The sequence below is a fragment of the Spodoptera frugiperda genome, chromosome 6, assembly GCF_023101765.2.
Source record: "Spodoptera frugiperda isolate SF20-4 chromosome 6, AGI-APGP_CSIRO_Sfru_2.0, whole genome shotgun sequence".
Lineage (NCBI taxonomy): Eukaryota > Metazoa > Arthropoda > Insecta > Lepidoptera > Noctuidae > Spodoptera > Spodoptera frugiperda.
The window spans coordinates 9477755-9496724 of record NC_064217.1 but is presented as its reverse complement, the minus strand read 5'-3'; the positions used below and the strand labels follow the sequence as shown (position 1 = coordinate 9496724).

General features: G+C 35.3%; 1 protein-coding gene across 1 annotated transcript; it reads left to right on the top strand.

The window, feature by feature from the left end:
• Positions 1 to 1152: 1152 nt before the first annotated feature.
• LOC118267405 (nuclear RNA export factor 1) lies at positions 1153 to 10859 on the top strand. The gene is made up of 10 exons (XM_050694047.1): positions 1153 to 1494; positions 1620 to 2216; positions 2584 to 2774; positions 3409 to 3518; positions 5873 to 5909; positions 6684 to 6931; positions 7232 to 7400; positions 7816 to 7980; positions 8595 to 8758; positions 9017 to 10859. Exons 1-10 carry the CDS (start codon positions 1443 to 1445, stop codon positions 9114 to 9116), a joined length of 1833 nt encoding a protein of 610 aa, XP_050550004.1. The 5' UTR covers positions 1153 to 1442; the 3' UTR covers positions 9117 to 10859.
• The last annotated feature ends 8111 nt before the right edge of the window (positions 10860 to 18970 follow it).

Below are 18970 nucleotides of genomic sequence, written 5' to 3'. Positions count from 1 at the left end.
GGAGTTTACACACGAGAATCATAGACTAGCCAAACAAATGTTACCACAGAGAATATAACCCTGTTTTAGGTTAGGATAATCATTCATTCATTTTTCTTGTTCTAAAAAAGAAATAGAAATGGCAATGGGATAATAGAATTAAATTAAAATTCTAAAATAAATATCAATGTATTTTTGTATCCTTTAACACTTTATTTTATTTCTATGGCACGCTAGACACAATATTTTTATAAGGAGTAAAAAATCCTTTAATCCTACTTTTAAGGCGGTAGTGTATGTAAGTATTATAGTAAGTGAAGTGCTATTTTTTATTTAGGGACTTTTCTATTTACACAAAAAAACAACAAGAATTAGTTTAAACTATTTTATTTATAAATAAATTGGTCATGAAAACTGCCGATGAATTTCAGGTTCATTATACAATACGAGGATTTCTGTAACATTTCTTATAAGATAAAGTACCTATGAAAGTAAAGGTGGACCTACTGGCAGAAACTAATTTTTATGTATAGAATATTCTACGCCTCATGTGAGTTCAAGATTTATTTATTATTTATTTATTTATAAAACCTAACAATAACACCCTACAGCTACCCTAATATTTAACATCTAACTTTTAAGATAAAATCACGATCAACTAAAAACAGTTAAACAAATAACCATTAACTGAGCACGAAAATTTGACGGGAGATTTCTTTTTATACTAAATACTTTTTTTATTCGTTTATATTTTTTTATTTTAATAACAGTAGTCAAGTAGTTACCGCCTGTAAAGGAAAGCTTTTCTTCCAGTTTTTTAATATAATAAAACGCAACATTTTAAGTAAAATGTACGTAAAAAGTAAAATATGCCTTTTATGTAACTAAGTTATACTGTTCGTTATAACAAGGCAATAATTATATTATGTTTTATAATTTACAATCCAATATCGAGCTGTAAATTGCAAAAAATGTAAGAAAAAATTAATTTTGCGGGTTCCCGTCCTAATTTTTTTTTACCAATAAGGCACATTAACAGATTAAACACTAACATTAATAAAAAACTAGATGAGACAAAAGGTCATATTATATATTTTTTTTCATTTTTTATCTGTGGTAACAAATGAATGGAAAGTCTCTTTTACAAATCTTGTTCATTCATTCATTCGGTCAATTTTGGTCGGTCCGTGGCTGTGGTCCGTACTTTTTATTGTGCTACGTATCCTATATCTGTAGTAAAATAAATAATAAATATCACGAATAAGTTGCAGGTTTCCCTAGAAACTAAAATTTCGATATTTATTGGGAACATTGAATAATAGTTACTCGCGTTTTTTTGGCTGAAGTGATCTAAGGTTCGGTGTGGAACTCTAGAACGCGTTGTGCGTCATAACTTTTAACCTTACTTCATTTTGTGACTGTGGTGTTTATTCGTCAATATTCACCGTAATTATAATAGAACCATGCCTAAAAACGGCGGAAGGATAAGAAATTTCAAAAACAGTGAACATTTTGGTAAGTGATTGCACTTTATTTTCTTACTTACTTTGTGTAATTTTAATAAAATTGATTGTGGTATTTTCCATGGTACTTTCCCATTTGGTGATGCAATGTTGCAAAATATTTATTGTTTGCTACAGAACATGATGACCGCATGCACACTTCTGGAACGAGGCGTGTTAGTTTTAAACCGGGCACGAATAAAGGAAAAAATAAATGGAACAATGCCAAACTGTTGTTGGATGATGATATCGACATGACCGGGTCTGCTGGAGGCCCCCATGGACATCGCAAAGGAGCATTTAGAGGCCGTGGAGGCCGGTTGAACTCTCCGGCGCCAAGGTCTGGCCATGGAATCAACAAAAAGAAGTTTGTCCCTGGTCCTCTTCCCTGGTATCAGATTATCATACCATATGGAGCCAAACATGAGAAAGATGTGATTCTAAGGACACTGCTCAGCTTCATTTCGCCAGATATCTTTGTGCCCCACTATTACAAAATCAATGGAAATGCTGCTGTCTTCTATGTGGATGATGTGAAACTCGCTGAGAAACTCTTCCAAGCTGACAGAAAGATTACTATGTCCGATGGGTTTAAGTTAATGGTTATTGTAAGAAATGCTGTTCCAAGTGTCACTGTTGATGCTGAGCTGAAGGAGAAAATGAAATTGGCTATGGCCAAGAGATATAATGCTGCTACCAAGGCATTAGACTTGACAAAGTTTCATGCAGACCCAGGTAAGGAATTTGCTAACTTTGATGACTAATTTAGGTAATTGTTATCTAAGTACACACTATCAGTGTAATGCTTATTAGAATTCATTGTTATCTATTATATACCTGTTACAACTAGTCAAAGTAGATGCATTTATTTTTATTTCAATTAGACTGAAAAGGGTATTTGAAAGTCAAACAAACATATGCCTTGTTCTATTATTAAAAGGTTATTTAGTTAAAAGATCTAAGCAACATTTTTTTGGGATATTTGTTTGTATACTTAATCGGAATCACCAAATTATGTATATAACTCAATATCATATAAAATGTCTGTGAACAATGTATGTAAAGAATAAGTGATTTTTATTACTATTGACATTCTTTTCAGATTTGGCAGATATATTTTGTGCCTTATTCCGCCCAGTAGTGATGCTGGAAGCTATCAATATTATTGCTGAGAACATTCCGGATCTTGAGGCTTTGAACCTCAATGATAACAAACTCCATGGCATCGAGCACCTCAAGGTCCTACCTAACAAGTTGAAGAATTTGAAGATCCTGTATATGGGTGACAACAGAGTAAGTTGTTAATCTTATTTGTTATACACTCAGTAATATGAATGAAATCATCTCTGGAAGTACTGGTCCAATTTGAATAATTATTTTGTGTTAGATAGTGCATTTATTGAGGAAGGTATATCTAATAGGAGTCGAGCAGAAGGGATAAAACTGTGCGAAAGTGGCTAGTAGCTAGTTACAGATAAACAACCTGTTTCACAATGTCTAGGTTTCTGTTAGTTAAATTGGGGGATAAGTTAATTGACATTTAAGTTATTTACATTAAGACATTTATCAGTCATTGTTAAACTGGCATTATTATATAATTATAATTATTATAATCACACATTAGTTAACAATAAAGTTGCAGTGTGTGTTGATGTAAATGGCCACGAAAGTGTCTTCTTGTTTAAGAGTTAAAACTTGTGATTTGGAACTGTAACAATAATAAGTATTTTAATAATACTTCTTAGATATTGATCTTAAAGCATTAACTGCCGAAAAAAAACTATTGAAGGCAATCCTCCGCTAAGCGTTGGTCACCAGTATGTGACATGGCAATTAACATATTAAAATATGGGTGTGAGACACTTTCCAGCAATTAGTAAAAATGTATAGAATTGTTGTGCCTATAGTATTACATTTTTCTTTCTAGATTCCATTCCTCGGATCCCTGGAACCACTGAAGGCGCTACCACTGGTGGAATTGTACCTGAAAGGCAACCCCTTGCTGAACAGGTTTAGCGACCATGAGATCTACGTCAGGTAGTGTAATGTAGTACTTTTACAGGTTGAAAATTCCTGACTATGCTGGATTAGCGATAGCTTGAGAACCTTTGATATGGAACACCGAGGAAGATTAGGTGTTACATGGAGGTTACAAGTTACGAGTGAATAAATCGAATGATTAGTAAATTAATTCATGCTGATGATCAATACAAAATTGCTTTATAATTATGTATTGATTGATTTGATTGTTTAATTATTCAAATAGGAGCAAAACTGTCGAGTAATATGTGAGAAATACTTGACTATCTATGCATCTTCTATTTGTGAAGGATCTTAAGACAGATTTGCTGCTATTTTCTTGTTAAGTTTCAGAAACTCCGTTTCTCCAACAAACCAACAGAGCTCTGTTTACAGCAAAAGCTTGGTAGCAGGTTCTGTACCTGCAAAGTATTTGTGGCAATGATAGCATTTCATAACATTCTCCCTCATAACGTTATGGTACAAAAAAAAACTTAAATACAAAATCGATAGTTGAAATATCTTATGAATTTTGTAAATGTGAATAGAACTGCTATGATCAGAAACATGTGATAACTTTTGAGATGTCACAATGTAGGAAAACAGAAATAAATGGGAATTATTTTTAATTTTGTATAATTTATGACTATGGGCATTAGAAGGACAGAAGGTTGAAGTATTCAATTCAGCTGATCAAACTGAATTAAAAATGTTCACAAAAATACAAAATAAAAAAAAAGATCACATTTGTTTCTGTGTACCTACATAGTAGACTAGTTATATGAACCTGATTAAATTCTTATCGTAGAAAATATTCAAACATTGCTCTACTTAAAAATTCTTAGAATTTCTGTCCCCTCTAACCACTTGAAAATGACAGAGATAGCATGAGGATATCGGCTTAACATTTTGTAGAAAGTTTTTATATGGTTGCAATATTTCGCAAAGTATTTCGCGTCAGGTATTCATGGTTGCTTATTTAGCAGTCTGAGTTTTCCAAAAATTTTGGCATTTAAGTTTTTTTTTGTACCATGGAAATATTATCCTTATTTCTAGTTATAGGCAACCTTCAACTTATTTTCTCTTTCTGATTTCATCCTGTCAAGTCTTAAAAATGCTATCTTTTAAATATATTTCTATGATTCCTTTTACCTTGCTACTACAATGTCAAAATGTGTCCAAAGAATGTACCAAATAATAATTGTTATGCAATTTATTATACCTATGTTTCGATAACCACCTGAGTCATGTATCACACACTGCAAAATATAAGGAAAATGTAATATGACGTCATTACCCATTACGTCAATATTTCGTCGCATTCGCAGAAACTTAAGATGATCGGTAATAAATACTGTCCCCTTAGTACAAGTTTGCTTTATGTTGAAAGAAAACGAAAAGAGAGCGCGTTCGGCGCCGTGATTGGTCGGCGTGAATTAACCAACCAATCAGCGCCAAACGCGTTCTCGTTTCGATCTCGTACTAAGCCCTATGGTACAAGTATACCATGAATTTTATAACATAACATAAAACAATCTGTGTAACATAACATAACATGTAATATTTTGTATATCATAATGTATTTGTTACACAAAGAGAATACTTATTTATTAAGTTATATGTTACATTATAAGATTGATGATAATCTTGTACATAAGACTTTACACAACTAGTACTATTGCAAGTAAAATGAATCAAAAAATATATCCATGATAAACCAAGTTAACTGTTATGTACTTTGAGTATAAATTGGGACAAGCTAAACTGCAAGAAAGAAACTTGAGCTGATTTATTTCAAGTTAATTTTTCTTTCAAGATTTTGTTATAACTTCAGCAGCTTTTTGTACCTTAATTCTGCTAGAATGGTACTAAATATTTTTTATATTTATTAATTTGAATATGGAGAATAAGAGACAATCCACCATCATGAATCATGGTATCATTCTAGAAGGGATCAGAGTACAAATACAATCAGATATTGACAGTACCTTTTCAAGTCAAAATTATTTAATTCAATTAGACCAGGAGGAAGGCATTTTTGAATGTCAAGCCAATATTATATTATTACAAAAGTCCGCCTATCAGTCAGTCCTCTAGTGAAGCTATTTGATGGTTCCAAAATGTCTTTATCTTAGTAACTTTAGCTTGTCTCTTTTATACTCTGGGGCGTATTGTAACATAATAAAACCATCATTGACAACAAACGAGAGAGATAGATCTATATACTTGATAAATAATCCTATCTCTTTCGCACATCAACACAGTGATGGTTTTACTATGTTATGATGGAAACCCCCAACTGAAAGTAATCTGTGACGTGAGTTTCAGAGCCATGTGTCATGAAATTGCCATATTCTTTGTATTGTCTCCAGTGATGTGCGGAAGAAGTTTCCCAAGCTGACGAAACTGGTGAGTGATGGTATTTTCAGGATATTTTTTGTACATTTTTGAATATATTATGTCATGTGGCAGGTCAACCAACCAGATTGAGGTGTCATATCAACTGACCAATGACGGTAGGATGCTGTAAGGTCCTATTTGCTATGACAAGCACAAGTTTACTAAAAATAGTAAAAATGCTTAATATTCCGGTTGTCATGGATAAAAGTATTTTGCTTGTTATTGTGATAGCAAATAGGAACTCTTTTGAATTAACAACCACCTTTATTTACAGCTATTTTCAATATCCTACTTAACAGTGGATTAGGCTACTATTTTATATGGCCTGAACAACAGTAATCTGGCTTACAGATAAATAGGTCATCGAAGATAGCTGTAAAACAAATTCAAAATCATTGCATCCTTCATTCATTAACACCTTTATATCTCTCTGTCTCTTTCTCTAATCCTGTTCACATAACATTACTGTCTGAAGTTGTATTATGAAATGTAAAATTAAATAATAATAATTAGGAAATGTAATGGTCTAGAACTCAAACGTCACTCAATTTTAAGACACTCTCAAATATAGTTTTGCCCCTACAAATTCTTTGTAAATGATAGAGATAGCACGAGATTTAAGTACAACTTAAATTTGAGTAGCGTTTTAGTATTCGGTCGTAAGTATAGCTATCTCTCTTTAAAACTATAATAGAACTTCAGATTAACCAAAACTAATCATTAACATCAAATAGTCATGACTTAAATTTCTTTGCATATTTCACAAAAACAAATACACAACAGGATGGAGTGGACCTGCCGCCAGCCATTGGATTCGACGTACTAGAAGATGTGACCCTACCACCACGCCAACAGTCATTCCTAGTGGACCCGGCAGGCCAAGACTTGGTTCGCGAGTTCCTAACTCAGTACTTCGCTATCTATGATGCGGAGTCTCGCCAACCCTTGCTGGAAGCCTACCACGAACATGCTACCATGTCCATGGCCGCTAGTTACCTTACCAATGACAGTAGGAATGCTGCTACGCAAAGGTTTGTTTCTTTATTATTATTATTAAATTACTTACATACTTAATTATTATTATTAAATTAATTTTAAATTAAAAACAATTAAATTTAAAAAAAAATTAATTTTAAATCATCATTATTATCAACAGCCTATGTCTCGACATAGGTTGTTAATACTACGTAGACTTATTGTTGAATCCAATTCTGATCGATTCATATTTGATACTCATCAGTTACAACAATAATGGAGAAGTTTACCCCTTAAAAAAGCGCTTAAGTTTGGCTTTATATGTCTAATTCTATCTTCGCATCAATTATTTTCAGATTAAACGCGTACATAACAAATAGTCGTAATATAATGCGCATCACGGAGCGGGAGGCCCGGCGTCGATACCTGCGCACTGGCAGGTTGCAGGTCGTCTCCTTCCTCTCAGACCTGCCCAAGACCACACACGACTTAATGGGATTCGCTGTTGATCTACTTATTTATACTGTAAGTGGAATTTTTAAGTAATATTTTAGTATTGCATGATTAACACTTTCAGCACCATGCGTATATAAGTATTTTCTAGGCTTGCAATAAAAGAATTTATGTGGGAGGCAGGCGGACTATATGGTGTTGAGAGTGTTTATTTATTTAATTCAAAAGTTACAACGGTAGACAACCAATTAAAGCAACTTACATACATAATTAAAACATAATTAAACAGGAATTAACAGCATTCATAAGTTCGCCTCGCAGTACTTCAAGCATTCCGACAAAATCTCCTTCCATCCATCCACGAACAGATCATTTGTTGGATTTGCATCCAAGAGACCATTGTTATATTAATTTAATTGAGTTGTTGCATTCTTTTATATTTTTAACACTTAATAAGACAAAGTACTTACAATAATCTTACTTCCAGCCTGCCATGATTGTTCTGACGATGAACGGAGTCTACAAAGAGACCACAACAAATGGCAACCCAGTTCGCTCCTTCCATAGGACGTTTGTTATCGTGCCCAATGCCGGCGGTGGATTCTGTATCATCAATGATATGCTCTTCATCACCAACACAACTAAGGAACAGGTAAGATTTGATTAAATAGTTTTTTAGAACTTGTAGGGCAAAAGATAGAAATACATAGTTTCAGTAGTTAAGCGCTGCCCGTAAATAATAGTATAATCATAGTTGGCAATGCACTTGTAATGCTGCTTTGACGTTCAAAAGTGCCTTCCTGGTCTATTTGAAATAAATGATTTTGACTTTAACTTTGACTTTGAATGCCTCTGGAATTGTGAGTTTACTTAGGCGACGTATTGATGAGGCATGTCCAAATCTTTGTTGCATGCTTGTGCATAAGCAACTTTTTCACTCGGCCGGGTTATAGAAGACTAGCTACTTCCGCGCGGTTTCACCCGCTCTGCTTGGCTCCTATTGGCCATAGCGTGATGTGTTACAGCCTATAGCCTTTCTCGATAAATGCACTATCCAATACAAAAAGAATTATACAATTCGGACCAGTAGTTCCTGAGATTAGCGCGTTCAAACAAACAAACAAACTCTTCAGCTTTATAATATTATTAGTAATTAGTAATTAGTATAGATACCCGGATTAAATTATTTAGGAAACACAGACTCTGTCAGAGTCCCATTCATATTCCAGAAAAGGTTACCAACTTATCTTTCCTTTCTTTATTTAGGAGGAGAAAGCGTTTGTAAGTGGAGTCGCAGTGGAGCCGACTCCGCCCACTCCTGCGCCGACGCCGACCCCCGCCATGGTACAGCCGTCACAGGACGAGACACAGAAGATGATGCTTACCATGCTCAGCCAACAGACCGGCATGAACGATCACTGGAGTATTAAGTACGTATCTTTTAAATACAGTATACTATAAATATTATAAAGATTTATTCCTTTGTCGTGGGCTTTTACAGTCGGACCTGGAACAATAACTAACTATAAACTGAAAAAAAAAAACACATCTTTATGCAGGTTGCTTCCAACTGCACTGGTTTTATTTTGTTTGACTCAAAGCATACTCTGAACGACTCAAATATACTCCCTATAATTTGGATTTTCCTGTATCTAAAATAAAAACTAACTTTATCATTTTCTTTACAGCTGCCTAGAACAAACAGGATGGGACTTCCAACGAGCTCTATTCGTCTTTAACCAACTAAATACAGAAGGCAAGATTCCTCCAGAAGCATTCGTCAAATGAAATACTGTTAAACGGCTGTGTTAATTGTACATAATTATTAGTTACAAAGAAAAGAGACATATTTTTTTAGTTACTACGACTTCTTGTCGCCTAGATTATCTACATAAGTGATGGATTATTTGTGCTCATAATATGTGGACCATGAGGTTTAATACTGCGAAATGCACAAGATTATTTGAGAGAAATAATCTTTAAAAAATTGAAGAGTGTTGAAGAAGAAAGAAAGTGGTGCAGTGAAGAGGATTTATTGATTCTTCGTGTGGAGAAAATATGTGCACAATTTAAGTGAATACTTAAGCAATAGACTCTCTAAGAATAATGGTATTAAGATAATCAAGCTTAATAAAGCAATAAAATACATAATAATCACGATTGTGAAGAAATATATACTTCAACCAGTCTTGAAGAATTCATACTGAGAGGTACACGCTGTACGCTCCAGTGATATATTGAAGAAGATTCAATCGGCAATTTTATAAGAAATGTATCATCCAATTTGGAAGATCTGCATTTATACAACGGATAATTCTCAATAGGAGAAGTAAAATATATTTCATCTGATGCAATTGCCATTGCTCGGCTTTTTCGAGCGATTCTCGTCTTTATAAAGATGATTGCTTCAAGAAGATTCACACTACGGGAGAAAATTACTTTTATTTTATGTATGTTTTATTTGTGCATTCAATGTTCATGTTCTGTTCAAAAGATTTAAAAATGTTCCTATAAAGATAACATTATCTTCAAATTAATTTAAAGTTATGATTGTATTCGAGTTCTATAAACGTAATTATTATGTTTAAAAGGCTTAATATTTTCAGATGGTCTTGCTATGTGATTACAGAAAAGTAAAAAAAAATATTGGTCCATCGGTCGCCATTTTTGTAGTTCACGCCAAATTATCGTCGTCGCCATCTTGTACGTCAACATTTGCGTGTAGTTTTTGCTCATACATAGCACGGCCATCTAAAATGTTCAAGATCAGTCAAATAATTGGGTTTATATTACAATTTTTGTTTTTCAAATTAGTCAAAGCTCTCGTCCATATTAACTTTGCCTTAATAATTATTAGAAATTGTGTAAGTCAAATGAGAATGCAATAATTGTAAATTCAGGCATCATACGACATCGATTCATTTTTCATTTCCATTTACCGATTTTGTATGGTGCCTATTTATTTTATATTCTTTTCTTTCTCAGTCTATTCTAGACTTAATAGATAACATTTGCAATCGCATAATTTATATTGTAAAAGAAAAAAAAAGATCACTAATGTTCCATGCTGCTCTAACTAGCAAAGTATAAAAAAATATCATAGATTATTATTCATAATGATTTTGTTATTTGTAAATAGTCATTTTTTTATTTTAGTTATATGTCGTTTGGGGGTTTTGTGGCCGCAGTGTCGATGGTGATAATGGCGATGTTCCTAAAAGATCGGCAGGTTTCTGGTGCTTGACGTGCAATGCTGGGTTTGTAAGGAACCAGATTGTTGTATTCACCGTGCAGAGGGCGATGGACCGTGCATTACTGCGATGGAACCCCGGGACTTGTGTCTCAGTGGGCTAGTCGTAGAACTAGTGAAAGAGTTTTCACTGAGTATATCAGATAGCACTTTTTTACTTGGCCGTGAAGTTTGTGGACAGCCGAAATCTTCCTGTGGCCCGGGTCGGGGCTTAGGACTAACTTAAGAGTTAACATTAAGACTGTTACTGAAGTAAATAAATCTTTCTTTTTTGGATTGTATTTTGTTGTTTTATTATCTTCAATAGTTATATTTTTACACATGTGAAGCTAAGACCGATTTATGATGAAACTACTACGAAATTACACATCTTGGCGTGTGATTGTGTGAGTATCGTAGTAGGCTGTGTTCTTTATCTTCAAGATGCATTGATGTGACTGATTAAAATTATACATAAGTCTTAAAACTAAAGTAGTAGGTACATATCAGTACCAAATATCATCATCTGGGGATCTTTAAATCAAACCCGGGAAAGAACATAGTTTTATAATCCTAGTGGTACAAATAGTAAGTATGTACCTGAATCTCGTCAGTCGCTTCACATACAACGTAATATGCAGAACATTGTTCTTCCCCGATTCAGTTGGTCCTTATCACTGTATTGTTGGGTTGCGAACACAGTGTTAATTAAATATTTGATTAGTTTAGACAAAAACATAAGTACCTACGTATGTGGAAATAGTACACGGAAATAATTTGTGGAAATAAATCATAGGATCGGAATGTGGTAATCCCCATGGACGGAAGTTTGTTTAGAAGCGGAACTGTTTTTGGAATTCTCAAAATAACATGTGATGCCGAATCATCAAAAGTTAGTTGCAGATTTTCCTTGTCCTAAAATGTACAGTATGGAGATCACTCATAATTAAATGAAACTACAAGTAGTACTCGACTACAGAAGCATAATACAACTAAATATTTACCTACCTATTGGGCCTATTTCGGTCATACTAATATGTGGTTTAAAATAAGTCATAAGAGGTTTCTCCATACGGTATTTTAAATAATTAAACCCACCACCGTCACTAAACATATTAGAAATGGCTTCTGAGAAGATGTATCAGGAAAATAGACGACTACGAATGGTACATACCTAAATAATTAACTAAAAATATAATCTCAAAAATATCCATCAATGTAAGTTTACCTGTGGAATATATAACGTGTATAGGTAGGTTTAAGTACATACATGGAATAGAAAAAACTAGTGTCTTTATTCCATGGCATGGGTACATAAATCCACTAGACTACCTAGCATAACAGACTGCACGGTAGGCGCAGTGGCTGGGCAATGGGCAACCAGCTGCCGTGCAACATGTAGCGGGTTAGATTTTCGCACGGAGCAACTCTGTGTGATCCACAAATTGTTGTTTCGGGTCTGGTTGTCATGAGTACATAATTATGTAAACTTGTATGTTTGTTAACACACCCACGTCACAGAAGAAAATCCCAGAGTGAGACAAGGTTTTCTTAAAAAAGTCATATAACTCAGTAAACAGCTATTGGATTATTTAGTTTGGTCTTTTTTTAAACGTGTATATGTATCATCTAATGACTTCTCTCTCTTTGGGCGCGGCGAGAGGGAGAATCAGACTCTTTCTTATTAACACATTGAACGCCGCGGTGGTCACCAGTGACCGACGTTAGCGGAGAATTTGCCTTCAAGTTTTCTATTGGCAGTCAAAGACTTAAAAACTACCCCATTCCTACTCCTGCTCTTTGAGCCGGAGCCCCGGTAAACCTCCTAGGTAGTCCGCAGCTCCGGATTTAGTTTGGTCTAAAATTAGATTTTAGATACATATCAATGATGTCGTTTAATCCATTCTTATATACATTTTAATCCACGGTTAACAAACTAAAAAGATTATCTAGGTATGTAAACAACTAGGTACATATTTCATTAGGTATATACTTAGGTACCAGTAAATGACGTAGGAACTAATCTGTTTTGTGATAATGTAAACAAAATTTTGTTGTAACTAAGATTTTGATTGCACGTCAATCTGAGGTGAATGGTGTTTGCATCCAGATAGTGATAAGGCGATGTTTTCTTATCATTTATTTCATACATTTTATTAGATATAGTATTAATTATGTTAACAAGCTTTAAAACGCCATTTTGTGCGGTTTATTGAGAATACATCAAATATACACTTTAAAATAAACTAAAACAATGAATAAAAAGGGACGAATAAACTAAAAAAATCGCCGTCCGCATCACTATCATTGAGGGACGCTCCCACTGACCGTATTTTGCCATGTGGAATGGCAATGCTTATTTTCTGACCGAAGAAATAGCCAGCCCTCTGGTCACCGTCAATCTGGAACTGCGGAGTACTTAGCGGGTTTATCGGGGCTCCGGCTCGAAAAGCAGTGGAATGTTACGTAGGAACGGGGTGGTTTTTAGTTAGGTAGTAAGACACTCCCTCATAATCGCCTGAGACAAGGATGATTTTCCCCCTCAAAAAAAACAAGAAATGCCTTCTGGACACGTGATAATTTCATAAAAGAGTCAAGAAGCGTATTAAATAATGAATTAAAATATTCCAAAGGCTTCTCGTACTAGGTAGACATAATGTAGAGTAATCTCTTCGTTATATTTAGGTCAAGAATTGTAAATAGCGCGTCATATGTTTGGTAAACAGTTTTTGATAAAAAAGATTTAGGCTTTGCTAACATGGTTGACATGACATAGAAATACGATACTATAACGTCGCGTCACCTCGGTGATTACCTATTTTACTACACTTATTTTCTTGCACATCATAGTGGTGTTTTTTTGCAAAAGATTGCTTAAATATTCGATGCCGTAGATGCAGAGCGGGTAAGTAAGATTGCGGGCGAAAGGTGATTTGATGCGACGTGATCGCGGTCTCTGTGCCGGCACTTCGTCACTGTAGACTGTAGAAAGGAACGCTAGTACCTACTTTACAATTTTTTCCAAGAAACTGCTTACATTGAAACGTCTGAATTCAGCAACAACCCGTGACAAGTTACTGGTAGAAAAAGAGTCTCCTTTTCTTTCAATATCATCATCAGCCCATAAGTGGCCATTGCTGAACAAACAAATCCCAAAAAAACATTTCATGTTAAATGTTGCCAAGACGAGACCATATAGCTCGCACTGTCAAAAAGTAATCAGATCTAGTGTGGAGCCAAGTTTGTAGGCGTGCAAGCCGTGGACGTGCAAACTAGCGAGTCGGCGAGTTTGCGGAAGTCTGAAACAAACTTTCACCCCCTAGTTTAAGGGGTTGGGGGGTAAAAGTTCCAAGTTTTAGGATTTTTTTGTTGTTTGGGTATCAATACTAGCTTACATACCAAATTTCAGTTTTCCATGACTTCAGGAAGTATCTTAAGAATTTTGTTGATCATCAGTGAGTGAGTGAGTGAGTGACGAAATCGGGGTATTTTAGGTATCAATAAAATCTAAAGTATAAGAGCTATGCGATTGAAACTTTAGAGGTTTATTAAGTCTACCACTGACATCACATCCTGAAAATTTTGTTTATCTGGTATAACCCAAACTCAAGTTATGAAGGTTCAAAAATACGACGAACCGCTTCGAGAAAAGGTAGGTAGTGCCCTTGCGCTTCGCTTGGCTCGTCTTGGCGGGGGCACTCCCGTGCCCCCAGATACGATAACAGAGCAAACTAGGTGTCGACACTGGAAAATATTTTTCAGAATGAAAAGAACGCGTTAAGCGATACGTTATGAATGGGGTTTACCTAGTCTTGTCAGATCGACAGACGTGCTGGCAAATAGACATTAGGAGTATATATATGCAGACTTGCTGGCAAATAGACACTAGATATGTAAATGAAGAGAGAGAAGTTCTTTTTTTATACTTAATTGGTTGAATAATTATGTGTTTTTGTATGTTTTATCCTTATTTTCGTCCATTTTCAGATTTACCATCCTTAATATCTGTCAAATGGACACGCGCGACATTAGTTAAGAAATTTATTTTTAGTGCGTTTATTAGTTTATGTTTGACGTCATTCAAATGAATAATTTCGTGCAAGAATTTGAGGAAACGATACAACATGTTTTTGCATTTTTATTTTAAGATATGTGTTAATATTGAACCTTGAATTGAACCCTGTTTTTCTCTATATATCCTAAAAATGCGACCAGCCACCAAATGATGAGCAATTTGCAGCATCATCAAAATTTTTAGAGATCTATCTGTGATCCTGCCAAGCTTTTTTTTAAAGGGAGAAAATCATCTAATGACTTACTGCCTTGGGCCGGGCGACAGGGAGTATCAGACTCTTACTGACTAAAAACCACCCCGTTCCTTCTCCTGCTTTTTGAGCCAGAGCCCCGGTAACCCGCTAGGCAGTCTGTAGCTCCGGTATCCTGCAAAGCTTGGAGTTATAGCAAATGGCTTTTAGGCGGAGCCTTTGTTTAGCAGGGTTCAGTTTTTAGTAAATTAATAAAGGTGTCATACGCGGGATACGATCTATGATGATGAGGATGAAGAAATAATTAAGATACCCATAGTTTACCAAGGTGCTTATCATTTCTGGTAGTGTCAGGATACGAAGACAGATAGTTATAAACTAATAGGACTTCGACAATAAGGAAATAATAAATGAAATCTTTTAATCATTTTAACAAACAACTGGTACGCAATAAGGATTTGATTATGAAGTACCTAGGTAAGTATTTAATCCTTAAATGCTTTGTTTTTCTCTGTAGAAGTATTTCATTTTGTGTTGATTCGATAACAAAATAAGTACCCATTGCATTTAATTATCTACTGATCAACATATAGAGTTTACAACACAATGGTATGCCATTTATTGCAACGATTAGATTCGTGAAAATTTGTGAGAATTCTTTCATAGAGGATTACAAATATTTGTGAAAATAATGTGTGCCTATTTCAAGTCACAGTACAAGTCGTGTGTCACGGAATGCTGCTCAAGAATATGAGCCTCTAGCATGGCTATAAACTAGTCGAGTACCTAGTCAAATAGGTACGTGTGTAAGCCGAAAAAAACTGATTATGATCATTCCTCGTCGTTCGAAATGATGTGCACCAATGTGACATTAATTATAGGCGAAGGTGCTTCAATGAAAATTGCATTTGACGTAGTCATTGCATAAAATATGAAAATATCAGACATAACATTACATGATAACGTAAATAACTTGAATATTAACAATCTCTGTAATCTTTGTTATACACTTATAATATAGAGTAGTTTACACATGTGTTTGTGTATCTACAACCGACTGTTAAGTGCTATCATTTAGTCAATACTGATATTAAAATATTAAATAGTTAAATATTCGTCTGAAACGTTCTACAGGTAGCTAACTAAAGAAAATGTGGAGCCAACGAAAACACTGGTTTTAAATTGTTTCAAATTGTTAATTTAATTTAAGGTCCAAAGAGATATCTCCTACTATTTACAGTCATTCTTCACTAGGGACCGATAACATGGGCTCCGGAGTTGGTCTACTTAGATACTACATGGACCCGATACCTCCTTTAAGTGCAGATGGTGGCCAACGGGGAGGTTTTAGTGGGGTAAAAATCCCACACTCCCTAGTTTTTTCCCCAAAAATGCTAGACGCCATTTAAAGGTTTTCGCCGTCAACAAAAAATAATGAAAACCGGCCAAGTGCGAGTCGGACTCGCCCATGAAGGGTTCCGTAGCGGCAAGTAGATGACATAATATCAAAGTTATAAAATAACTTGGTTTTGCATAGTGTTTGTATAAATGACAAAGTTATATTTGCGGTTTTTGAAAATGTTTTATTTCTTAAAAACTAATAATGATATCTCGTTCAAACCAATTTTCGTTGGTAGTTTCCATTGAAATCTACAGCATATATTTTTTTTACACAGACACACAGACACAGACACCAATCACGGGTATGTTAGATGAAAAAAAAATTTTTTTTTAATCAGTGCCATGTATGGAGTGCCCCCTTTAATTTTTTAATTTATTAATTTTTATTCTAATAGCGGTTACCGAAATACACCATCTTACAAAGTTTCAACTATGTAGGCCCAACAGTTTCGGAAATAAACGGCTGTGACATACGGACGGACGGACGGACGGACGGACAGACGGACAGACAGACAGACATGACGAATCTATAAGGGTTCCGTTTTTTGCCATTTGGCTACGGAACCCTAAAAAGGATCGGTTACAGACGGCCGTTAAATGAATGAACAAACAAATAAAATGTCGTATGTTTAGCTTATTTTAAGAGCAACTTTATATCAAAAGCACCGTAGGCGACTCGCAAACCACAGGTTGGCGACCCCTGTCTTGAAATACCGAGCCCAGGAGCCAGTTAGCCATTTTCCCTGACGATGACGTCCGTACGACGTCATTCGCTGGCGGGTGTCGGCTGTTTGTAATTATTACCTGTAGCTCATTTTATAGGGTTGTCGAACATACCTTTGGCCTTTGTAGGTATTAGTATTATGTTTGAATAAAGTAAAGCTGTAACTGTAAGGGTACGTTCATGGACGGCGCGTCGCGTTTAAAGAGCCATTAGACCACCACAGATGGGGCCCAGTAGGGCCCTGATCCGGAGCTGCGGTCTACCTAGCGGGTTTACCGGGGCTCGGGCTCGACAAGCAGGAGTTGGAACGGGGTGGTTTTTAGTCAGTAAGAGCGTGACACTCCCTCTCGCCTCGCCCAAGGCGGGAGAAGAAAATAAAATAAAATAAAATAAAACATGCGTCGTGTATTATCGGTCGTGTAACGCTAGGATAGACTAATGTATAGAAAAACACTTGACCGTTCACATTCAACCGATGATACGTTAGTGCAACCATGCTATGCTCGACGTATTTTACATTAGATATGAACCGACTCTAAACAGCGAAGCTGTGGCTAAAAGTTAGTTAAGTATAATAGAACAGGCGTATTGTCGCCATGATCTACACGACAACACTTCCATCCCCATCATATAGATGGTTGGCAGGACACAACTGTGCGTTTCTCTCGAAACTTTATACCTCAACTTTCATCGGCGGTATTTCCGAATCGATACGACATACGAAATCTTCAATAAAAGAGCGTATTCCTTTCTAATAGGCTGGCAAAGCACCTGTGACCTACCTGACGTCTCTGGTGTCCATTGGTGACGTTGATCGCTTACCATCAGGTGGTAGGTCTGCTCGTTAGACTCCTATTCTATAAAAACATACATACCTACATTTTAGTAGACACATCTTATTGCAGAGAAAATTATACATAAACAGCGCACATAGTTGACATGCATTGCATAAGTACCTAAGTCACAATCTACGTTTTAGAACTGAAAAATTCCTGGAAGAAGTGACGCAAACAGGTAACCGTTTGATAACAAAAACAATATTGTTTTTGTCGAAAACAACAATGTACCTAGAACAAATGTTTATTAAAAGCGTACATAACATAAGCATTACCTGTCTCGTGTTATAACAATTTAATAACATACTTATTTGTTTTACGAACAAACATTATAATTAATTCTCGTCTTAAGTAAAATTTGCACCATTTTACTATAAAATGTTTCACACAGCTATCTTTCTTATTTGGTTTAATTTATCTGTCTTTGTTGAGAGCAAACACTTATCTTTAGTATAATATTGTAAATTGATCAAATATTAAATTATGTAGTTATATGGTATATGAGATATTGCATAATTTTCTGCCCTTTCGTGCCAGACTCAATCGTAAACTAGCTAGGCTGTAAGTTTTAATTGGAAAGATCAAAGTGATCTCGATCGCATTCTCGTCCGTCATTAAGCGAGATTATTCTCACAACCAATGACATAGCAAACCGCGATCGAGTTCACTTCGATCTATCGAATTGAAAAGTAGTTAGTCTATAAAATTATTTTTGGCGCCCCCTTTTTTTGAGGGCGGAAAATCATCCAATGTCTTTTCCCGTCCTGTCTCTCAAGCCTCAAAGAAGAAATTTACCGAAGCTGTAACGTTCATGTTTGAGGGCCCTTATGATGACGTTACTTTTTCTATAGAAATGGATTATTTGGACAGTTGTAATTACTGAAATAAAAATTAAAATGGGAATCTTATATTATTTTTTATTACGCACCTCTTCCGTACCCCGGGGTCCCCGTATAAGTAATTGTTGTGGTAGATACGGCGTTAGCTACACCCCTGACTTATCCAAAAGGCGGGTTCGAGAGCCTTGTAAGCCTAAAAAAAAAAATTCAGAGGACCCATTTCTTTGTGTTGTAGATTACAGTTCAGGACACGCATAGACCTACTTAGTTTGACATATTTAGTTAATCTCCTCAATAGTTTTGATAGCCCTAGCGAAGAAGGAGAGAGATTGAGGAATATTTTTTTAC

Excerpts from the sequence above, each read along its gene's own strand:
- LOC118267405 (XM_050694047.1), top strand. The coding sequence starts at position 1,443 with ATGCCTAAAAACGGCGGAAGGATAAGAAATTTCAAAAACAGTGAACAT. Across the intron at positions 7,981-8,594 it reads CCAACACAACTAAGGAACAG|GAGGAGAAAGCGTTTGTAAG; the intron begins GTAAGATTTGAT and ends TTCTTTATTTAG. Across the intron at positions 8,759-9,016 it reads AACGATCACTGGAGTATTAA|CTGCCTAGAACAAACAGGAT; the intron begins GTACGTATCTTT and ends TTTTCTTTACAG.